This window comes from Anopheles arabiensis, chromosome 3 (assembly GCF_016920715.1).
Source record: "Anopheles arabiensis isolate DONGOLA chromosome 3, AaraD3, whole genome shotgun sequence".
NCBI lineage: Eukaryota > Metazoa > Arthropoda > Insecta > Diptera > Culicidae > Anopheles > Anopheles arabiensis.
The window spans coordinates 73108219-73133797 of NC_053518.1; the positions used below are offsets into that span (position 1 = coordinate 73108219).

Below are 25579 nucleotides of genomic sequence, written 5' to 3' on the forward strand. Positions count from 1 at the left end.
TCGCTGTTGGTGAACGTGTGCCAACAGCCCCACGACAATAGTTAATTCTGGGAAAACTAATTTTTCGCTCTCCATCTCTCCCCGTTTAAAACAACTTTGCAGCTCCTTCCGCCAGCTTAAAAAGCTTTCCATCGTCTGCCTCGCATTTGCAGTAGAATTCTTTTCCTAGAAAAGCTGCTCCGAATCTGCTTGCCGAAGCCGAACACCACCACCATCTCCGGTGCGCCTGGCAAACACCTGGCAAAGACCGGAAACGGCGCTGCAGCGCCATATTCCGAAAATCGGATGACTGTGTTACATTTCAATTTTCTTTCAGCAGCAAAAACAAAAGCATAAAAAAGCGGGATGAAAACAGACACAGCTCGACAGCAGCTCATCCCGCGAGGAGGAGTCCATTGTTTTTTGTGCCTTTGCTTCGCTATATTTTGCTATATGCTTGCGAGCTTTCCTCCGCCACGCGCTCGTACGCGATCGCTCTGCAGGTAGGAAGCCAGCGTCAAAATTAAAAAAAGGCAATAGAATTATGTACGCTTGTCTGCTTACTCTTCTTGGGGAGGTTGAGATGCGGAACCCGGAAGCGGAGGGAGAGAATCAGGAATTTGGAACAATTCCACATCCCGGCGTGGTCGCGGTCCCGGAAGATCACAAACGCCACCACACACATACACACAAACACACAAACAGTGCCACGGTGTTTCTTGTTTCCCTCAATTTTCCTTCCGGTTTGATGATGGCAAAATATGGATTTCATTGTACTTAGCTGCGAGGGCGTCTTCATCGCTTCCCCGTGCGTTGCTCATTTTCACGACAATTGCTCCCTCTGCATTATGTCCGCACCCTTCCCTTCACCCGCCACCAATTTTGTTCGGATTGAATTTTCCACAACACGAATCATCAAGCGCGCGCAAGCGGGACGAGCAGAGCAAATCTAATTTCAAAAGGACTTTTTCTTTGCCGCTTTCGGCCCCGGGTTTTCGGCTGAGAGCTTTCCGTTAGCTGTGTGTGTGTCTGTGCCGGTGTGCCTTTAGATGAGAGTGTATAGCGCGCACGATGGAGGGATCTGGTTATGATTGTTTCTTCGCAAAAAGGTACAAGTGATTTAATTTAATTCAAAACAACTTTATTCGCACACAGCGCACAGCAAGGTTACATTAACGCAACCGGGAGGGGAGACAGAGGGGTACTGTGGGAGGTGCACCATTGCCTGAGAAACCTTGCCCAGTGCGGGCGTTCTTTTGTGCAAGTTATGATTTTTTAAAAGACAGACCCGATCGTACACTTTTGAGCGGTTGTAAATTGAAATGAGTGTTCATCAAGGAGCGAAATTTGTCCCAAATTCGAAATTAATTTGGTACTATTAAATTTTTAAAAGGAATTATTCGCTACTTTCTTTCATGATTTGCTTTTGGAATTGTATTATGATTTAAGAAACTAATTACCTGTTCAGAATACGCATTAAATAGTTGAACAGCACTTAAAAATGGCTTTAAGTAAGAAAAAATACAAACGTTGCATACATTCAGGCGAATTTTATCCAAGACACGAACCAAAGCGCTAACCCGTCAATGCAAAAATTGTTGTAAAGCAAAGAAATAATTAATTTCAAACCTTATTTCAGCTGCTTTCTAATTGTTAAGCATAAAAGGACAATTAAAAGGTAGCTACTAATCACAAATAGCATCGTAAACAGCATTTGCCTTAACTTCTTAAACAACTTCACCTCGTTAAACTAACACCACCGAAAGCTCCCATCAAACACACTAATAGATGCGACGCTCGTTCAAAAGCTTAAACAACATATTTTATGGAACCTTTGCAATTGGGAGGGTGTAAACAGGGTGGAAAAAAGCAAACCATTCGACCGCAGTTCAACAAGTACCGCTTCGGCAAACCACAATCACCACCAACCCCCAGTTATCTTATCGCTCTTATTACACTTTGCTGAACTTTTCTACATTAGCGTCAGCGTCGGTGCCGCAGACGCTCGGTGGTCGGCTCTCCGAAACCGGAAAACACTTGTGAAAATCCGACCCGGGCCGACCGTCGGAAGAAGATTTTTGCACCACCACCAGCACCAACAAAAAACAACAACCACTCAACGCAGTGCTTTTCCCACTGTCTCGCTCCGCCCTGGCCCGGGAGCACCCGGCAGCGCAAACAGTTCGTTCTCCTTCATTTCCCACGATCATAATTCATAATTTTTGTTGCCAAGTCATGCTTTCTCACGAGCACCGCCGTCGCCACCACTTCAGTCCACTTTGGAGGAGAGGTGCTATGAAGTGAGCGAAAAACTTCGACCCAATGTGACCTTTTCCCCCACTGTGACTAAAGAGAAAGCGAGCGGCGAGGAAATGGGCCGATGGGCACACACAGAGGGTGCAAACCATGAAGCCCACCCGCTTCCAAGTGAAGTCAAGTGTTTAATTCGCTCAACAAAGTACTTCGTTGATTTCGCGATTATGCTCCGGCACGCTATTACTCCCTGCCGTCCTGCCCGTGCTACTCCAAGGCCACCGCCACCGTCACCACTGGATGATAACTTCCTTTGATATGGTGCGCGACCGTTCATGTCCATTTTGCCGCATCGCGGCCCATAATTGAATACTCCATTTGCGGGGCGTGATGGCCCAGCTGGCCCAGATGGGTCGATGGATGTCGAAATAAGGCTGCCGGCACGGAAATTGCCCATCCTCGCTGCGTTTGGGCGCGCGAGCTTTCCACCGCGGGACGGGTGATTTTATTGGACGGATCGAAACGTTTGCAAAACCACTTGTAGATAGCGCGTCCGTCGATTGCTGTTTGGGTGAATGGTGAATGGAGTTTTGACGCATTTTTTTTTGTAACGCTCAGCTCCATTCGACCCAACAGTCAATAAAGGAGCACAACCTATTGAACCATTGTCACCGGGTCCGGTCGGTGACGCTCCGTTCCGTTTATAGGTTCTGGTTGATGGTTCCTCAACGCAACTTTGATCCTCAAGCGTCATTTGATTGGTGTTGTACGGCCGGCTCGCTCGCTTTCTTCGACAAAAGAAGCCCGTAGCCCGGCCTGATTTCCCTCCAACGGGTGTGCGGAATATTTCATCACACCAGCCACCGGACCGAATAGACACCGAGCAACACGGTTGAGCAGCAATCGTAGGGTTAAACTATCTGCCGATCGGCGCTGATGCACGGACTAATAACAAACCATGGGACAATACGCCGTTCCTTCTGCGCTGCAAAACCTAATCAACCCTCGCTTGCGAAGGTCAAGAGCGTGACGTTGAACATGACGCGTTTACAACTCAATTATCCCAATTGTAACCCTCGCGGATGGATGGATGGATGGTGCTGGTGGGCCGCCAGCACGGTTGAAATCAATTTCCACTTACAGGCGTCGGAACAAACGGCACCTGTGATTGGAAAATGATTACCCGATCGGGTCGGAGCCGGGGACGGTAGTTTGAATAATGATTATAATTGCAAATTAAGCGGCCTGGGAAAGGACCGGATTCGTCCTCTAACCCCGGATGGCACGGTTTGCGATTTTCCCTTGTGCGGCAAAGTGTGAAAGCGAGTTCGGTGCCGGGCGTGACACGTTCCGTGCTGATCGGTTTATGAATGATGTAATCTGCATAGTGGATCAAAAGGAGTGAAAGATGAGGGACTTGCTCGTGTGTGACTAGCCAGCCGCATGATAGGGGGGCTCTTTGAACTTTACCGATTAATAGTCACAGGTTTCTTGGACGATCTCGTAGTGCAGTTGTCACGTGGTGTACCTTATAATAGCTTTCCTGTCGTGGTGTCAAATTTCTCTCTTGCTATGAATATTTCCATAAGTATCATATAGTCAAACTGAAATGATTGTATAAGGCCCTTACTGACCTGACCACAAATGTTTGCTCCAAATATGAAGAAGTTACAGTCGTGACAGAGGTCCTCACATCGATGTTCGGTAATGATTATGAAACTTTATTTGGATACAAAATAAAGTTGTATCCTGGGGGCTTTTACAATACCAGCTAGCTTTTTATGTATGGATTTTGACACTTGGCGACTGAAACTTTGTCAACACACCATTCCAAACCCACACGCAAAACTAGCCTCAGTATTTTAGCCTGAAAAATGTGAAAACCATCGCCAATTCGCCGCAAACGTGGTCCGGTTATCTCATGAAGGATAGATCGTCCTGCAAAAATACCATGACCACCATCTAATCTTCACTGAGAGATCAGTACTAAACGGTTTCACCTGCTGTGGAATCTACTCCAGCATCGACAGCAGCGCCATCCGACTACCAGATCATACCTCAATCTTCACCGCAGAGGCAATAGCCAAGGTTATTGTTGCTGACGAAGGCCTACACAGAGACAAACCCAACGTGATCTTCACAGACAGTGCAAGTGTTCTTCAAGCACTTGAATCTAGAACTACCCGCGACAAGAACATCTAACAACTCTGCAATATACCGAATTCACCCCAAGTCACATTCTGCTGGATTCCTGGTCACACAGGTATCCAGGGAAACGAAATAGCAGACCGACTAACCAACGCAGGACGTACTAACTCGGCCTGCAGCCATAACACTCTTCCACGCCGTGACTTCATTCGCCTTAGCAAAACCATCATCGCCAATAGCTGGAATGGTTATTGGTTTAGCAGCGCCCGCTTTTTCCTAAGAACCATCAAGACCACAACACCAACATGGAAGGACCATCCATCACACCAAGACCAGAGAATCCTATCACGATTGCGGATAGGACACATCCGCCTCACCCACACCATTTTATTACAAAAATCAAGCCCACCACTATGCAGTTTCTGTAGCGTCGACATCACCGTCCGTCGCATCTTAACCGAATGCCATGGATATTCTGCGGAACGCATCATCTGCAAATTGGACCGCAGTATCGACACCATCCTCTCACCAAACAGCGATTGCCAGCGTAAACTTTTAAAATTCCTTCGTACCACTAACCTTTATAAACAACTCCAACCAGAACCACATTTGTAACACACAAAAAAATCAACAAATAGCTTTAAGTACACCGAGACTACCCGGTATAAGGCAACTGCAAACCACAAATGGCTTGCAAAGAAGAATGTTAGATTTTAAGTGATTTTTTAGAATTAATCAACCGATTGAAAAAGGCGAATGAGGCCAATTAGCTCAAAGTCTCTATAAAAATAAAGAAAAAAAATGAAGGACAGAACATTTTAACAGAAGGATAAATCTTGTGTCAAATTGTTTCGATTGACTTTTTTAGTGATTTTAAGTTTAAATAAAGCATGTCTTTACACACATTTTATAAAATCCAATATGACGTACCATAACTGTCAAATGGATACAACCCGGATGATATTTATTGTTCCACTGACAGGTAGCTGAACTTGCAAGCTACCTGCAAGCTATTGGCTGGAAAAAGAAAAGACCTGTCTGTTGCATAATATTAGTTTACTCCCTAAGTTATGCTGCTAATGTGTACATACAATTTGCTTTGAATTTGTTTGGTATGATGGTTTGAAAATGGTTGAACTGTCTTTGGTCTCCATCGAGTTTGATTGAACGGTTAAATAATGAAAATTGAACCTGTTCTCATACTTCCTACACTCTGTAAACGCTTTGTTTACCACCAGGGGCATAATGAAACCAAAATGTTAGAGCATAATTCTGCAGCATGTGAGTTGAATTTTCAATTCTGATTGCAATGAGTTAATTTACGCTTATTTCACCCTCAACTGTTAACATTTCAACCAAGCCCGTTTAAACAAAACGTTGTGAGGCTCGTCTTATTACTTTGCCCGGGTTCAATTCCTCTGAGCAGAACACAAACTCCTGGACTGTTTTATTGTATGTGGATCTTGTTCAACAGACCATCATTTCGACCATTTCGACCGGCACTAGACAACTGTTTGCCTAATTTTAATAAAATTTTACCAAGAAATGAGTGTAACCGGAGTTTGAAATACCTCTTTGTTTGATGTTACAACATGTCTCGTATCTTCACACTTTCGCTCAATCAGCGTATGTTTCCAGCAGCATGGAAATCGTCCTACATGTTTCCTGTGCATAAAAAGGGGGATAAGAGCTTAGTGGAAAACTACCGTGGCATTACTACTTTGCCTGCAGGTGCTAAGGTTTTTGAAGTCGTCGTCCAGAACTCGCTCTTGAACTGTTGCCGCTCGCTGATATCAACACGCCAACACGGGTTCTTCCCTCGCCGCAGTGTGACCACCAATTTGGTGGAGTTTGTATCTCACTGCCATGCTGCATTCGCTTCGGGAGCCCAGATGGATGTCATCTATACCGACCTTAAGGCTGCCTTTGATCGGGTGAATCATCGCTTGTTGTTGGCGAAGCTTGCTCGTCTTGGATTCTCTGCCTCTTTAGTGGAGTGGTTCGAATCTTACCTCACCAATCGTCGATATCGCGTCAAAGTTGATTGTATGACATCTAGGGAATTCGTGAGTTGTTCAGGCGTGCCACAGGGTAGTAACCTTGGACCCTTGCTGTTTTCTCTATTTTTCAATGACGTTACTACTGTAGTAAGGGAATCTGAATGTTTATTGTATGCGGACGATCTTAGACTTTTTTTTCCTGTGAGGTGTTTTGGTGATTGTTATGTCCTGCAAGCATCGATCGACTCTTTTTCCGACTGGTGTCTGAACAACGACCTACAAATTTCTGTTGATAAATGTTTGTCCATGTCGTTTCACCGTTCTAATTGTCCAATAGTGTTTAACTACTGCATCTCCGGTACACAATTACAACGACACAGTGCAGTAAAAGACTTAGGAGTTACTCTTGACCGTAAACTTGACTTTCATGTGCATCATAACGAAATTATTGATAGAGCGAACAGAATGCTAGGATTTATACGCAGGCAGTCGAGAGAATTCTCCGACCCACATTGTCTTGTCGCACTCTACAAATCACTAGTCAGATCCATCTTAGAATACTCCTCAGTAGTTTGGTGCCCATCGTCGTCGTTATGGTCGAACAAGATTGAGTCAGTGCAGAAAAAATTCACCCGTTTGGTCTTACGGTTCACACCCTGGCGTAACGTAACAGCGAGACGTAGTTATCATGCCCGGTGTTTAATTTTTGGACTCGAATCTCTCGCTACTCGTCGCGAAACGGCGCAAATATTGTTCATGAAAAAAATCATCCTAGGAGAGATAGATTCACCGGACCTTTTAGCTAGAGTTAATTTCCACGTACCTGCTCGTATTTTAAGAAACTTTAGGCTACTAAGAGTTGACCAAACTAGACGTGCATATAGCGATAATGAACCTTTGACTGCGATGGCTATCAGATTTAATGCACATTATGACTCTTTTGACTGGAATTCCCTAATTTAACCTGTTTTTCTTGCTGTGATACTCTGTGTTATTTATTTTGTGCTGATGTCACATTGTACCGTGATGCTTTATGTTATTATAAGTTTAGTTTATAAGATCAGTGATAAGGCCAATTATGGCCAATCACTTAACATTTACAAATAAACAAATAAACAAATGAGAACTAACAGCAAATTAAATTTCCCACTCCAAATCAATGCACACCAACTAAAACTGCTCTTACATATCTAGTCAATTCCCGTTGGAGTGCTTCATCAAACGTCATGTCACGGTGCTTTCTGATTAAATTAAAAGCTGCCCTATCTATTGCTTCCACTCTTCCCCGATCATGGCGAGCAGTTTTCCTTGACCACGGGTTTTTCCCGAGCTAACCGAACCGATGAAAAAGTTGATGAAGTTCGACCTGAAGCTAAAACTCACCGCAACCCTTGTACACAAACTCACGATCTTTATGTACGCAAACAGTTTGTGCACGGCCAAGTAGCTGCACTTAAGGGAATTCCGGTGCAGTTTTCACTTCACAGGAAGAGGTAGCATCCAAAACAACAACAACAACAACAGCAACAGAAAGCCACACTTCTCTGTGCTCTTACGGAAGCTAACTTTCTTCCGAAAGGCATTCCCAGCGCGCAGCCACCTCTCACCACCATCGGAGTCGGAGTTACGTACGCTTTCCCGAGTTAGTGAAATTCAATTTACCACTCAAAAGCTCACGAACCAATCTCTGGTGCAGGCGCAAACCGCAAACTAAGGGCTTGGGAAAACTACTCCCGTCAGCAAAACATGCCAATTACGGTACATCAACATTCTGTCCGCTTTGGCTTTGTGTTGCTTTTGTTTTTTCTCTCTTTCTCTCTCCGCATCTTTTTCTTGTGATGAAAGGCGCCGCTGCCCTATCACTTGGCTCCCCAAAGACCCATGTGTCGTACACAGTAGGCAATCCCGGTGTTTATGTGCTACCGCCTCTGTATCCGAAGGGGCACATCCGGTTAAAGCGATTCGTCGTCGTGCGCCTGTTAGTTTGGTCACGAGCACACCGTAAACAACAAGCTCTCCATCACTCAACACCCCACCCCATCCTTGGGGTAATGCTTGGGAAAACTCGTACCGGAAGGAAGGTACCCCTAACCTCCCTACCCTTCACCGCTTCCAACCCGGCAGGAGGAAGAAAAAGCTCACCTAAGTGATAGTGAGCCAGCGGCACGGCTGCCGATAAATCTCCAAACGCGTTCGCCGCCCATCCCGGGGATTCGATTCTAGATGCGATTCGCTGACCAGTTCCGTCCACCCTCCCTCCCGTTTACAAAGGAAATTCCAGCTCGTCGAGCAAGCACAAACAAGCCGGCAGAGCGAAACACTAATAGGCAGTGGCCGTGAATGTGTTTTTGTCACCGACCGATGGGGACGCGTTGGCGTGTCGCGGCTATTTCTAGGGCCAGGAGGCTTAACGCAAGAACAACCCCCCCTTAAACGCACCCAAGAATGGTTGACCATTAGTGCTTCCCAACAAATATTCTCGCTCGATGGCCAACGACCCAGAGGTAGCCAAACAACAACAAAAACGAGCCGATCCACCTCCAAACCCGGCTTGGTAAACGCCCCCAGTTTTCCCCCTGATTTGTGGCAGGAGCGTTTTTACGATCAACAAATGTGTTTTGCCCGCCGCCCCTGTCTGCCTCTTCCCAACCCCGGGAGGTTCTCGGCAGACCTTTCACCTACGCTTCCGTTCGCTCGCCTCAATGTCAAGAGGGAACGCGCAAACAATCAACCGTCAAAGGGGAGAACTACCATTTTCCTTATCGGTTTCGTTACTTTTGTCTGGGTGCGTCGTTGTGTCTTTGAGGAGTGGGATGGGTGAGAGGCCGTTGTGTGTAGGAGTGGATTCCTTTTTACAAGCCAGCCCGTTTTTGCTCCTACCTTCTTTCCACAGCACACAACACTTCTTCGGTTCGTCGCTTGGTCATGTTTTGTTGCTTCCCTTTTTTTATTCTCATTCCGTCTTCGTTGTTGCCCTTGCTCCTTCACCAGGCTTGAGTGTTGTTTCGGTGGCCCGTAAATTTCACGGCACTGTTTTCATTTAGCTCTACGCCTTTTCTTCCACCCCCATTCTTTTTTTTATCACAAGCAGTGGGCTGCTGAAGGGCGTCTATATTTTTTGTTCTGTTTGTTACTGCTGTTATCCCTTCGCTAGAGCGTTCAGGGGTGGGCGAGAAGTACGCGAACGCCTCAACACACTCACACACACACATGCGCCCGCGCTACAATTCGGTCGGAGCCGCAGCCTTGAAGGACATCACCACAAATAATGGAAAAGCTTTTATCATGATAATGAAATGGCGTATTTATACATTGTTTCATATTCATTTTCGTCCCCGGTTCGTCAGCGACAACGACAGCAGAAAAAAAAACAGATAAAGCATCGCTATGTAAGGGTGTGTTACTTTATCGGTGGCAGTTGCACCGCACCTATACCCTGCACGTTCGTGATCGACAGCCCAACCGGAGCGAACGATTTAAGAAGGGAAAATAAATGCAATGACAAGGGAGACACGACGGGGTAGAAATAAGAAAACAAAGCTTTGGAGACACTTTAACCTCAACAAGACGTGTATAATTTCTCGCGAAGGTATCAACATATACACATACGCTTTAGAGTGAAAAGAAACCCATAAAGTCATGTCATTGTGACGTGTTTAGCATATCATACGATAAGTGGTTAGTGGTAGAGTTTGACCTCGTTTGTTAATTAAGCCGTCATACTTTGCTATTGGATTACAACATGCTACTTTTAAGAGCATTAACGTCAACAAGTATCCCGACTATAGACTTGTCTTTAAGTGGTTTGTTATCTTCTTTCTTTTTATTAAGTCGTTGCCACCTAATTTTGTCTGTAAGTCATACATTTTTGACTCTTGTAAGAATCATGACAGTTTTACAAGGTATTTAAGCAGATTTTTAACAATTCTTATTCCACATCTCATAAAAAAATAGAAAAACTGTGTAAATTGATTGTTTCTTGAGAAAAAATGACGAAATTTTAGAAATTCTAAAGCTTTTGTCTACAGCTGAAAATACATACCAATTTTTTTCACTCTAATAAACTCCCAAAATTGGCAAAACAATTGTTTTATTTTAAATTCTATCAATAATATTATTCACTACTTAACTTAATTTCAATCATTTCAGAACACACAGTTTCAGAAAATACGTAAAATGTTATAAGCAAAGCGATTGACTCACAGTCAAAAATTGACGCCTTCGAGACAAATGTAGGTGAGTTAGAGTGAAAATTTAGCGGAAACGACTGTATTTGCGCTCCCAAATCAATGTTTGCTTATGTATGCGGACGATATCAAGATTTATGCGACCATTAGAAATGATTCGGACAGCTCGACACTCCAGCACAGCCTAGACGAATTTAGCAATTGGTGCTCTGCGAACTCGCTATCCTTGTGTGTCAATAAGTGTTTCGTGATTAGTTTTACTCGTAAAAAAGACCCTATCAAGCGAGACTATAACCTTGACTCGTGTATAATCCCACGTAACATAGAAACTAAGGACCTCGGCACTATTCTTGACTCATCACTCTCCTTCCGTCAACAATATTCGTACGTCATCGACAAAGCATATCGGCAGCTTGGTTTTATTCATCGTCTGACATCTGATTTTAATGACCCTTTCTGTTTAAAGCAACTGTTCGTCGCCTTAGTCCGATCCGTACTTGAATTTAATGTTGTAACATGGTCTCCACAAACTAACAACTGGTCCACACGAATTGAGCGAATTCAGAAAAAAATCACAAAAATAGCTATAAGAACCTTACGGTGGAACATGGACCAGCCTCTAACCTATCAAACTAGACGGCTTCTTCTAGGATTGCAGTCCTTAGAGAGACGTAGGGAGGTAGCACAAGCAGTTTTTGTAGCAAAATTAATAAAAGGCGAAATTGATGCTCCCGAGCTTCTCCTTAAAATAAATTTGTACGCCCCTGACCACGCACTTCGTCCTCGAAATTTTCTGATCAAAATAGACCGGGCCCGTACTTCCAGAGGAGCTCATGATCCAATTATTTCAATGTGTAAAGCTTTCAATAAGTTCTACTGCTTTTTTGACTTCAACATTACAGTTGCCACGTTTAAATGTTCATGTCTGTTTTCAAATATATAGCAGGTAAGGTTATTTTTAAGTATTACTTTATTTTAATATTGCAAAGGCCCCTGCGCGCGCCACGCAATTATCTTCAATAAATAAATAAATAAATAAACTATTATAGTTAATTATCTACAGTTTGTAGCTCAAGTACAGTTGCAATAATGATGTATACTCTCAGCTAACACCAAGCTCAAAGGCACCAATTTTTGTGTACTATGTTTAGCTTAATATCTAAAGCTGTGTGTTTCAAAATTACTCAAATAATGTTAAGTACTTAACAATGAAATTAACAGTATTCAAAATATAAAAATTGTTACGAAAATTTTTGAAGTTTAAATGGAATGTATTTTCAGGCGTTAACAATGTTTCATTAGTTTTTACAACAACACAAAAAACAATCAAATTACACGACGCATATAGTGTTTATGTGATGTAAAATTACAATTGTCATAAAACTGCTCAAAAACTTTGTGAAATTATCATAATTTCTTCAAGAATAAAAAAAAGTTGACTTACAGACAAAAATAAGTGCGTTATAGTCAAAATTCGATGCTCACTGTCAAAAATTGATGCGCATTCTTAAATAGCGCCTTAAGCCTTAAGCCTTAAGCCTTAATAAGTCTTAGAGCCTAAATGTGTGCGGCAACAACTGTATATTTGTACTGAAGTGACGGAGCAGTGTCTAGACGAGGAATATTTATCAATAATTCATAAATAATATCTGAGCTATTGATTTTTAACTAACTACATGAAACAGTACTTAATACATAACACATAACATAACACATAACTACATAACAGTACAACGAGAAATAGTTTTAGTATTTGATAGGAATATGATGTTTGGTAGATACGTCAGCATTTGTATTTACCCATCAAATTCTAATTTGAAATAGGTTCAAAACCAATTGAAACTATATGAGGAGATAGTTAAGGTCAACTTACGTTTTCTAATGTACAATGTGAACCAGATATTTGTATATCCACATTTCTCCAAGACTTATCAAATGATAATCATTCTATGCTCAAACAAAAACTTTTTTCATGTATAACTACTTTCAAATCAACGTAACTTTGGACAGAGTACCCTTTACTATTTTTTTCAAAAAGTTATAGACACACATTTACTCACGTAAATAGATCAAACCCTATCAAAATTAATATAGCTATTGCCGCCCAAAATCACCATCGGAAGCTTCCATCAAACGTATACATTTATATTGCTGCACCACTTGCACCCCACCCCGGGGGCCACACCGAAACCGTTTGATACGACGAAATCCTTTCAACGCGATCGACGCCGCACTTAGCAATTTCGTGTTGAAATCATTTCCACCGTAGTTTATGGTCTCTTTGTTCGTGATAAATTTGACTCCATTTAAATTGAAATTGATAAATTGTCCACTGGTGTTATTTTTCACACCCCGAGAGCGGCAAACCGAGGCGGTAGGCGGCTGTGCAAAGCGAGAACACGAAGGTCACACCGATGCCCCTTTATCGAACGCCTGCTAGATGAAGGACTCGCTCGGCTCATTTCCCGCGCGGGAGCCTAACAGAACGTCCTAGGGGGCGGTGGGAAGAACCTCCGGCAAAGTAGTTTCAATAAAAACATCAGTGCGACATGATGATGATGATGACGATGGCGACAACGACGACGACGACGACGATGATAAAAGCGACAGAGTGAATCGCCTGCGAGAATGGGAAGAAAAATGTGCTTTCCCCTGCCCGCACACACGGTTCCATCGGTTGCTCACGCGGTTCACCGAGAAGTCCTCACGCAGAACTATCAACTTCACAATCTGACGTTTATTTATGCTATGCGGGGAAAGTGATTTCCGCACCCAGGAGCGAACGCGTGTATCGTTTGGCCGGTGCCATTTTCAGCACCCATTTTTATGCAGCTATGTCAACCGTTCGTCCGTCTGTCCGAAGGTGGGGGGGGGTTTCTTTCTTTCTTGCTCCATTGCATGTTCAAACCCCACGTCCTCCGTTGAAGGCAAAAAAAAGAAACTCCGTGAACTCAGGGAAAGCGCACACAGCGTGTTAAAAGAAGAATAAAAAACACGGCGCGCAAAGAATAACACATCGCTACGGTTGACTTAGAAAGGGTTGCGAGTGGGCTCGAGGTGGGTGGCTTTCTCCTTTTTGCGTCTTGAGTGAGAAATAATCTTTGACAGTGAAATGAAACACCGACGACTAAAAGGAAAGGGAGACAAAAAAAGGAGGTTAGCAACAAAAAACGTCTGCACAAATGGAAGACATTTGATGATGATTGATGGTGAGAGACAGAGCAAGAGAGAGATCAGACAGAAGCTGTGCACTCGCTGAGCGGCCAGCCCTTGTATGCACTTCAAGCAACGGGTTGACGGGTTGACGGGTTTAATGACGCTTCAGGGATAACTGCGGGAATGAGCTGCTCATTGTCGCTGCTAAATGGATGGAAAAATGTGTCAAAATGGTGTCAGAGCGTGAAGCTTTTTCCCCCCCGCAAAGAGTTTGTTTAATGTTTTACAGCTGCGAAGGAACTTCTTGAGCAAAAACATTTAGTTAACAAAATATACGTTAAAGTGGAATTTACCTCTTCAATACCATTCCATCACATACACAGGGAGGCCATTTTTCCGTTCCGAAGAACGAAAAATCAATTTAGGCAAGGGCCCACAAATCAATCCCTTCAATTAGTGACAATAGATAAGACTAATTGAAATCCTGTTCCGGAGTCCTCCCCCCGAAAAAAAAAGTAAAACGAACCATCCCTAGAACAAGAGAGCGCACTAAGCACGTCTTCGACGTGAAAGGTACACACACACACACACAGAGAGGGGGAAAGAAATATCCATTTCTCCCCATAGCGGACCTCATTCGTACACGGGCCCCAATCTCACTTTTATTAGCAGCGTCACACTGCAGGGGCTTCCCTTCCGAAGGCAAGGCGGGGTCTCATTTTTCACCTGCCCATAAATATCAGTTCCTTTCTTGCCATCCCGGCTCCTTCGTTCCCGGTAAGGTGCCGCTCGTTAGACATGCCATCTTACCCCCGGGGAGCGCCAGGTCACACAGAAGCGCAATGTCGCTTCGCCTTCGTTAGGCAGGTTGAGTAGTAGCATTAAGGAAGGCAATGAATGTGTGTGTGTGTGTGTGTGTGGGAAAAGAAAAACACACCGGAAAAAGCGAGCACTTCCTAAAACGAGGCGAGGACATAAATGCCAACACGTTACCCCTACAGGACGGTTGTCGAAAAGGGGGCAGGACAACAAAAAAAGGACTTGAAGGAAGCCCTGCCCTGCTTTTGTGTGCATTAAGGGACACGGTCGCAGCCCTCGGTGGTAAGCCCTCGGTCTGAACATATAGTTAATAAATTTTTACGATTATTATTTGTGCAGTGGGTGCCCTTCCACGGTAGTTCCAGGGTGGAGCCAGGGTGGAACTGTTATCAATTCTTTATTCTTCATTTTAAGCGGTTCTCTGGTGCTGTTTGGTAAAACTGGTGGGGGGGGGGAGAAGGACGGAACTGCTTACGGTTTCGGAAAGTCGGGAAGCCCTTTTACAAAGCTTCGTCGTTGAGGACCGTTTTCTTAATGATGATGTACTGGTGCCGAGATGCTTCCCCATGAGCGAAACATTACTTTACTACAGCACGATGACGTTGTCGGATGACATTTAGACTCGTTTCACAACGAGCATAGGTATTTTTCCGTGTCAGTGTATGTCTGTATGTTATGTGGTTTACAAAAGGGCAAAGGGAAAGCAGTTTTCAAATTGTTTACAGCACTGTTTTGCTCGCTTTCTTCGCTGCTTTCCCGGGGCTCGCTATCATAATGCCCATCCAGCAAGAAAGGGCTTAATATTTGAGCAGCTGTTCGAGTTTCGAATGCTGAAATACCCCCCCTCCCCTACTGCTGGGTGTCCAAAAGAGCACTAAACCCAATGTCACACCATTGGAGTTATCGCCTTTGGAGTTGTGCGCCTTCCCACAACCTCCTATTGCTCGATCCACAGAGAGCGGATCATTACAAAACGGCTTCGGACCATTTCCAGTGTGTCATCGTTTAAAAGTGCTCTCCACTCCCCCCCCCGGGGAGACGAGAATGCCTCGAAAACTCGGTTTTCGATGGGAAATCGATTTTCCCACCACCACCATCCCAGCACTAAAATCTTCTTTGCAGCCACACACAAAAAAATAATAAAAACGGAAGCAAAACATTAGAAGCATGCTTAGTTTTTCTTGCTCGTTGATGTTTATTTTGAGCCCTTACAGCAACAAGAGTCTCCTTCACTCTCCGGTACCCCCGGTCTCTATCTCTTCCTGTCCACTAACCAGCCACCAACACACCGGTTCACGCTTTCATGGTTTAGGCTCTCTTGGGTGATTTCACAATTTTATTTATCCAAAATCGGACACTTTTCCCCTGTACGACTGTGAACATATTCGATTTAATTTTATGTCTACCAAGCTTCCCTCTCTCTCTTGGAACGACAGGGCAGGGGAAAAGCTTTTCGGTGCCAAGATACTATCGCACAACTACTATTGCCGCTACCGGTACAGCTGTGTATTTCTATCCCGAGAAAAGATGGAAGCTTTTCCAGCTCATTGCCTCTAAACCGAGTGGCGGGGCCCAACAAACGATACCGATGGGTTTTCCCATCCGCGTCTCCTTTACCAACACATCGCCTACTTCGCACCACACGCCATGGTCTGCTTGTGATGGACCGAAGTGTTTGTGACAACATCAGACACAGCTCCGTTTGCCCGGGTCTACCTTCCGCAATTGGGCACGATAATGGATCGACTTCGAGACCCGGGGGCAAATCGTTAAGGTTTGAGAATTTATGAAAGCAAATTGACTGCCAGTGTTTGTTTGCAGTGGACTTTTGAAGCAAGATTCCTTTTTTTGTTTGTTTGTTACTTAGTGCCGATAAAAAAAGACCTTTTTGAGCTGCAAATGATAGCATATTGGCACAGTTGTACAACTGTCACGAGGGTCACTAGCACTTTGGGAAAAGCAACAGCAACAACAAAAACCATTTTGTCCCAAACTTGGCGGCGCACAAGTCAATCATTGTGCAAGCTTTTAATCCTTCAAAACATTTCAAACGATTTATCATCACCAAAACACACACACGGGCCCAGCACCCAGCAAACACGGGCTTTGACCGGAAGCGTAGGCCTGGCCGCTCCGCTCGCTCCAAATGAATAATTAATAACAACGTCAGTCTCGATTGTGTTTTCATTTTTCCGTCCCGTTCACGAGCAGAAAGACGAAAAACATTCGGTCCCTTACTAGCGTTACCTTCATCAAAACAATTTAGTTATTTTTGTTTCTACTTCTGTTGCGGGGAGCACGATCCGGCCCTGCCCAGATCGCTTATCAATCGCTCAATTTTCCGAGAGTGGACTTACCGCAGCTTAGCAGCAACGTGAAAAGCAGCAGCGTCCAGCAGCTGGCCAAACTCCTCGCACCGTTTCCCATCATTGCGATGGTTGTTGTCCGTTCGACCGGTTCACCTGCGCGTCCTTCCTTCAATGGCGAACGGTGGAACGGTTGATCTGAAAGAAAAAGAGAAAGTGAGAGAGTGAGAGAGAGAGGTAAATGAACACACAATGAGGGAAAGCAAACACGATACGGCTCGCTGGTGGACGCAGTGTTTGTAGCGCAAACATTCACTGCTACAGATGGGAAATTGCCGATATGAGTATCAGTAGAGTAGAGGGGAAGAAGAGGACCTATTCCTGAACGTAAAGTGAAGACAGTGGGCGTAGGAAATACGCTTCAAAACCAGAAGCCACTATTAACCGGAAGCCTTAAGGAAGAAACGCTACAAAGCAAGAAACGGTTACCTTAAGCAGCAAAAAAAACACAACCAAAAGGCTAAGCTGTCGCCCCGAAGTAATCATGTAAGGAATCGTAATTAATTAATGAGCCAAATAATGCCCCAAATACGTCGTCGTGGTGGTGGTGATGGTGGTGTTTGTTTTCGCTCGTTTTGTTCCGCCACCAGTGCGGGAAAGAATCCAATCTCCTTCACGCTGCTCCGGTGGAATGCTTACCAATTCCGCCTTCGGCGTTCCTTGGCTCGCTGGTCAAAAGAAACAAGGCCGGGGGTTTGGCAACAATTTTGAAGATTTTCATTTATTTTGCCCAGCAGGGCTTTACGCTCCCAGCGGGGAAGGCAAAAGGGTGGCCTTGGCCTTTGGGTGAAACCCTTTGCTGGCACGCTCGCTTGACAAAACGATAACGGAAGGTTTTCGGCACGTTGGCTGCACAAAAAACAGCAGCAAGGAAAAGTGTGCACATACACACACACATTCACAACGCGTTCCAAGAGGGTTTCCCTGAAACCGTTCAAATTCATACCATTTTATTCGCTCCCAGCGTGAGGTGTGGGCATCATTAATTAGACGCCTTTTTCGCAAGGGAGATCGTAGGGAGGTGCGAGTGCCGCGAAAGTTACTGGTAGCTAAATTTTCATATTGAAAAAGTTTTACACCAGAATTTTACCCGTAGATGGAGCAAAAAACAAACTGCATTTCGCAGTGCAAAGTTTTCCCTAAGCAAAGAGAGAACGGGAAAAGAATAATCTAATCGTTATACGCCAATTACAGGATCAAGTAAAGCTCCCACAGAAACAGTTGGAAGGACTTGCAAATATAAATGCGTAATGGAGAATATATCAGTTTATTACAGTTTTTCTATTTTTCTCCATAGCTTTCCTTCTTCCTCTTCTTATAAAACATGTATCGTCGGCGTGATGTAGACGTTTTCTTCTTTCTTTTGAAAACATGGCATATGGTATTAAGTAACCATGCATATGGTATTAAGTAACCAAGTAACCGACGAATCGATAATCGGGTCCAATTGAGTTTTGATGCGTGTCCCGCCGATAAAAGTACAGTCCAAACCAGAGCATCTACCGGCAAGACCACCGGCAACTTCTCTTCATTGGCGTTCAATAAGGCAACAAAAAGAAGATGTTTTCTTCTTCGTCTATTTGGCGTTACGTCCTACGCGGACATGCCGGCCTATACAGGATTTCGAGACTTAATTCATTACCACGTAGCCAATCCTTGCTAGAAGATGTTTTACTTGTGCGTTAATGCATTTAATCTACCACCATGTCTGACACAATTTGTCTATGCCTGTTACATTTTACTTGTTAACACTCGTTTTATTTATTTATGTCAATTTAACTTTCAATATCGCTTTTGAGGAATCCTATTTATCTACACATTTCAACCTAACATCCATTTCCATCGAAATTAAGTTGTTACCGCTTCTTCGCTAAAGAGGAGTCGAGTTTAATCCAAATTTACTGAAATTCCTCACACATACTCACACATACATACATACAAGTGCTTCTAAGCTCATTATTTTAATGTAACTACAGCCCACGAGTTCTTTGTGTTCCTTCGCACGCTCGCAACTCGCTCGCCCATAATGTGATTCTCACATTTTGCGAAGCACAATCGATCGGATTAACAATCGAAAACAACCACCTCGCACTACAAGCATGTTGTACATTTAATTAATTCCTCGTCAGACGTCAAAACTCACCACCGCATGCATTGAGGATAATGCTTTACGACGCATATATATAACCGGTAGCGCAAACACTCACGAACCTGTCGGATCGCATTTACAAAACCTTCCTCGAAGCCTATTGTCAGTGCGCCCTTTTGCAACCCACTCTGTACTCTCCACTCCCCTCCTTATGAGGGTTCTTGCAAACTCATTACCGCGCCGTGCCGTGGTAATAATTTCAATGCGAAGCGAAAGAACGTCATCAGCCCGAAGGAGTCAAGAACCAAGAGGAGCGTCTTCATCAACGCAACGCCGACAGCCAAAGAAGCAAGTGCTTCACACCCGAATGTTGTCTGGCGTTCCGGACGCGTCCATAGTAACGCCGCTCCGTTGTACGCTGCTCCGAAATGCTGTCTATTTTGAGCCATCGGTGCGGGTAACACGCTCACCGCCGAAACCGCACGCATCAATACAGCCACACCTGCCAAGCCGGTACGGTGCTGCTGCAACGAGATTATGTGATTCAATTCACTAATGAAATTACTATTCCAAATAAATTCCACACAATCCAGCGACCGACCAACCGAGCCAGTGCCGCCACTACACACATTTTGCGGGCACTAAACCACCGAGACACGGAGCCCACATCTCCATCAGGATAAGGGGCTGAGATAAGTTTCGCGTAACTCGCTTCCAGCAAGCGCGCGCGTCAAGGTACGGCCGTTTCGGGGTTCGGCTACCGGGCGGTTAAATTAAGGCCACCTTCTTCCCCTGGGTGCCGGGAATCTCTTCTTGCCCTTTAACCTGAGGTTTTGCAAAGCCGTTGGTGCCGTTGCCCGGTCCGGGAGACTGAAAACAGCACAAAAACATTCAGTAGCAGCCACTCAGTGGCTCGCTGGGAGATATTATTCATGACTTTCTCCAACGCCGACAACATCGTCCCACCGTCGATTTGGTGCGGCATTCCGGAAGTGGATGCTGCTGGACGAAGCTGCTGGAGGGCGGGCCAGGGTTTTTCGCTTTGCCCATACTTGGACGAACTTCATCATCGCTCTCGCATCGGGCGCTTCGGACCGGATGGAACCGGTCTGCCGGTTTAAGACGTCGTCCCGCGCGGAATCTTCTACGTAAAGTGGCTCGCCCCGAGATGGAGGGCAGCAATTTTACCGAAGAAAGGTTAATCATTGCAAAGGGTCCAAGGAGAGAGAGAGAGAGAGAAAGAGAGCACGGCACCTTTAGACGAGCCGCCCAGCGACCGTAATCGTCGCGTCGTCTTCGCCGACCAGAACCGGAGTGTGCAGCTGGCAGAGATCACAGAAGTGAAAGATTGTTAATTAACTTCTCAAAACGTTCATTTCTGGTGAGCCGTAAAGATAATTTCGTAGTGTATGAATAAATTAAGCTTATTCAATTTTCGGTCCTAATTCACAACTTCAAAGTTGCGCCACGGCTCCCGCGCCCGGGCCTGCAGTCTGCTCGCACTGGAGCATGGTCTGCTCCCGGCTCTGCCCCATTCCAATATGCGCCGGCCGCGAAAGCTGGCTGTTAAAATGTAATTTAACGGTTGCTTTGATTTGAACTGAAATTATAATTTCATTGTGTGCTTTCAAAGGACAGCGGGAGGACGTACAATGGAAAATGCGAGTCACTGATGAGGCGCCAGCACAATGGAATATGGAGCTGAGCAATTCAAGGACGAAAGAGATGCTTAACCGAAAACGAAATGCTTGCATGGTGAAGGACTTGAAACATCTCTACTACAAAAAAATGTCCTAATCCTCCTCCCCCTCTCGGTCTCAGTTGGACAGCTCGCTAACTACATAAGCAATGGCTTCAAAACGCAAAGCACACATTCCGGCTAGTCCCCGCCGACAATGTTGCAAATTGCCCACGACGAGAGCGTCTCCTCCCTTCAATGCGCCAAACGAAATCATAACGAACCGGTGTTTATCCTTCACATACACACAGCAGCACATTGTTCGTGCAAACTGGGACAGCAACGGGTACGCGGCACTGGACTCAATTCTAAGCGGAAGGCTTTGTTACTACAGCTCAAGCCGGGGCGGATATCCTCCCAAAAAGCCTGATAAGCCTTATCCCCTCGTTTAGCAGATTCTTGTTTATTATGTAACGCACGTTATTAAAATGATAACGTACAGCAGCGTTAGTCAGCGGCAGCAAAGCGGACCCCAGCCGACGACAGCGTGACACCATCTTTATGGTGCTGTCGGATGTTGTGATTCTGTTCCAGTTTTCTTCACGGCCAGTCGTAGCCAGTAGTTTGTGTGCCGATGTGTCCTTTGCGGTGGGTACGTACCTTGCTTGCTCGTTCGTGAAAATGACACGAAAACTTTAACGATTTAAGCAGGCGGAACTATAATTCTTGTTGTTGCAAAAACGCGCCCCCGGGGTGTGATGTAAGGCGTGGATGGGAAGAGCAATGGGCTACGGCATTGTGAGTTTATGCTTTCTTAGGGATGTGTGTTACCTGTTTGGTACTCAAAAACTTAATGCACTATTTGAAACACTAATTTACTTTTTGAGGACAATACCAACAAGACATATCCTTCCTGGAAGCTCAACAACTTATACAGCATTCTTTAAAGAGAGCTGCAGCTGTTGGACATTTCTCATCAGTAATAAAACCATTCTCTCCATCTTCTTATCTCCTTCTGTCTCTTTCATGCCATCATACATGTTCCCGTTATTCGAATTGGTGTGGTTACTTCATAAATTAATCTGAAAAATGCAACCACACTGTTCCAGCTGTTCCCATTTCCTACCAAGGTCGACCGAGTGCTACCAAATCCTTGTAACGAACGGCTGTAAAACTGTCCGAACAGATGGAATTGCATGCCGGACGCTCTCGACTCTCTCCAAGGACATCATATCCCGCTCCATTCCACCCACTAGATAGTGCCATTGCCAGTAACTGTACGAGTCGGTTTTTTTTTTGTTAATAGTCTGATGGATCTGATGGTAAATTCCAAGTAAAAGCATAAACCATTCCTGCGGCCATGAAAAAGCCACATGCAAATGATTCCATGCAAACTTATGCACAATTACTTCCTGCCAGCTCCGCCTGCCATTTACAGGACCGATCTTATCCACTTCTGCTCCTGTGCCTTGTATTTTACACTACTTTCCCACATTTTCACCAATAACGCTCTTCGTACAGTGCCGTTTTCCTGCCTAAAGACTGCTTCAAGCTCCCATGCGCTGCCGGGAGTCAGTTTGGAAGGAATCTGAATGTGTATTTTTTACTTTCCACTATTTACCTCAATAGTTTACCTTCTGCCTGGTATGGCTGCATAGTGTAACAATGTACCGAGTGAATGCAACGGTTGTACCAACACACTGCTCTCCACGAGACTGTGCGCATCATGCACACGTACTTTGCGTGCGCCGACTCATCGTTTGTTGATGTCGTCGTCGTCGTCGTCGTCGTCGACGTCAGTGTTTTTGCCATTTGGGTACAAAATTAAACACTCCTTTTTGCACCCAGCCAGCCCGCTCGAGCCTCCTCACCAACGGATTCTATCATAATTTTACTCCCCTACAAAGCCCCACTGTGCCGGTGGAGTGCTCATTTGAACTGAAAGACCACACTCATTCCACTCACACACACACGATTCGCTTGCTGCGAAGGGAACGGTTTCTACCTACCGGATGCTGCCAGAAATTATGGCTTCCGGATAAAGGATTATAGCCGATTATAACTTTTCCGCCAGCGTGAGAGCATTTTTAATTTCACCTCCTTTTTATGTCTTTCTCTCTCTCTCTCTCTCTCTCTCTCTCTCTCTCTCTCTCTCTCTCTCTCTCTCTTTCTCTGTGTGTCACCCCTTTTCCTTGAATGAGTGTAAAGCACTCTAAAAATTTCAATGTAACCAGCAGGCATACCGTCAGCAGTTACAATATCAACGAACTAGCGAAAACTAAATCCTTCGTGCTGGGAAAGAGAGGCGCTCGAAAGGGATTGGTGCATGTGTATATGTGTGTGTGTGTGTTAATCTACATTTAATTTGTCAACCAGCATGTTAGTGGGTGCCCCTCGCATGCACCGGAACTGTTGTAAATGGGCTTGACTGTTATAGCTGTAGAACTGCTTTCCCGTTAAAGGACTTAAATTGTTTTAAGAACACTTTTCATCCGTTGCTGCAACTAACAGCAAGGCAAAGTTAATAAAAAAATCAGTTTTGCTTTTATAATGGACTTAAAAACGCTTTTTCAGCGGTCAGGTATAAATTTCAATGTATATTCACGTATTTTTAAGCCTTTTTGCATCCATTGTGATGGCATTCAAGTGCTTCGATGAAGTGTTCAATCAGTATCATTTCCAGAAGTGAATAAAAGCCACTTTATGTTTTACACTGCGAAGTTTTCGATTGAGGTTAAGTGCGATCCTTGTGGTTGAGTGAAATGCACATTTTGCATCGCCAACAGTTGTAGAAACGTAATCCATTTTGTGTTTTTTGAATGATTTTTATATTACTTTTATTAAGACAATGATATGAGCGTCGCACTAAGAGTACAGTAGATCTAATGCTTTATCTAAGAGATTATAATAAACCAAAATGAATGATATATCAGGTTCAACTCTTAGTTAAATGAAATCGATTCGAATGCAAATCCTAACCCTATCCTTGAAACTTTTCTGTAAACAATTGAATAGAGCTCATTATCGATTCATTTTGAAATCAAAAGAAGTGTAGCATGATCTCTTTTTAACTCTTATTTATTTCGCAAGTTTTCGAAGAAGCTCGCACACACATACACGCGCACACAAACACAAACCCGCCTACTGTTTCAGTCACCTCAAACGCTTTTATGTCAAACGAAACCGTAAACCGTGTTTCGCGGGCATTTCTTCTCTCCCAGCTACCTTTTACTCTTTTTCTTTCGTTTGGTTTGGTTTTGGTTGGTGAATAAAATTCCACTTCTTGTGAGTGTGTGTGTGTGTGCGTGTGTGTGCAAAACCATCGAGCATTCGCTGGCTCGAGCAGGCGCGAAACACGAGATGCCACTCACCTGTGACATTTATTTGATGTTCCGCCGCTTTGAAGCAATAAGACTCAACCGTGAAGCCGGGTGCGCAAACCCCGAAAAACAAAACACCGCTCGCCTTCCCGGTTCTTTTTACTGGCGAACGGTGTGCGATGCGGCGGCTGCTTCTGAAAGTCGGCCCCGTCAGTTCCGTTCGGTTCCGGTCGGGGTACTCTCCGACAAAGCATCCTTTCGATATTATGCCGCTTCCGTGTTGTGTTTTTTTTTTCCTCCATTCGCTACGCGCAATAATAATGCCATCCCTCTGATCCTCCGCGCACAGCTCACAGCTCACAACAGTTGCCGTACCACTGTGCCTGACACATACTTGAGCCACCCATACACCGTCTTTGTATGACTTCTCCTGCTCGAGATGTGATTAGCGTAAGAGGATGCATGATGGGAGAGTCCCAAAAAGCTTCCCCCCCTCTGCTGGCAAGGAATTTAAAGCGCCCCTGAAAGGTAAACAATGTCCCGGCGGTGCTTACAAGCGACCTGTGGGGACGCTGGAGGATGCTGGTGGCCCGGAGTTTTTAATTACTTTTTTGGAGCTGGGCGCTGTTTTTCGCCGGGCCTGTCTTTTGCAAGCGGCCTCTTTACATGCGCCTACGAATGCTTTACGAAATCATGGCGAATTATCAGCTGCAGTAAACAGCTCTCTACTCATCATAAGAGCTCGCGTTTGTGGGAAAATGTTTAGGTTTTTTTTCTTTCGAAATGCTGCTTTAATTGGTCTGGTGGTAAGATGATCTTCAAGTAACCGCGATGTGTCTTACGTGCAAAGGATATTTAGAACTTCATCGGATACTCATCAACACACGGAGGAGGAATGATGTGAAGATGGTGAAATTACATTAAGTATCCTACTGATACGGTTGATGATCCAGGTATGTCAAACCCTTTGGCCTCGCAGTCGGTTGCAGGCTTTTGCCTTACCAACCAAAATTCTTATTGAATTCTTATATGGTATTGTATTGATATTGTATTAAAAAGTAAGAAAATTTTATTAATTGTGTTATTCGTTTTACTTTCATAGTGTTTAATATCGTACCATTTCTAGTAAAATCTTGCATAATCTTGTTAAAAACATTAAACTTAAGCTAACGTTTATTAACGGGAAGCGTTTGATCATTTCTTTTAAAAAAATCTTTAGTGTTCTTTACAAACCAAAGTTTAGGTAAGAGAAGAGGTGGTTTGGTAAACTATATCGAATTTTTTCTTCGTCAAATGTCCAACTCTATGGAAAAATTTGATAGAAATCCAAAAAATCCAATCCCCAAGTCAGTATCATACGGATAATCAAACAGCATTGGAACGCCAGTTGGACAATCCTACTGTATGGTATTATCAATTCCGCAAGAAACCTAGCATTAAATACGCATTTTTCCTTTCGATTCCATGTAAATGATGTCCCATCCCTCTCTCACACACCCACTCTATCCTTACTAATCATGCAAAAGACTAATCACATGAGCATCATCGTTCCAGTCTGCCGGAAAATTCATCAAAAGTGCAATC

The 25579-nt window shown here is 44.4% G+C and overlaps 1 protein-coding gene across 4 annotated transcripts in view; it reads right to left on the reverse strand.

Moving 5' to 3' along the window:
• Window positions 1-25579, reverse strand: part of LOC120901976 (opioid-binding protein/cell adhesion molecule) — a 90595-nt gene that overhangs the window by 38534 nt on the left and 26482 nt on the right. For all 4 annotated transcript variants that reach the window (XM_040310383.1, XM_040310382.1, XM_040310380.1 and 1 more), the window contains exon 3: window positions 16900-17046. In XM_040310383.1, coding sequence (XP_040166317.1) covers window positions 16900-16972 — 73 coding nt within the window. In that variant the 5' untranslated portion in view covers window positions 16973-17046. The remainder of the gene's footprint in view (window positions 1-16899; window positions 17047-25579) is intronic.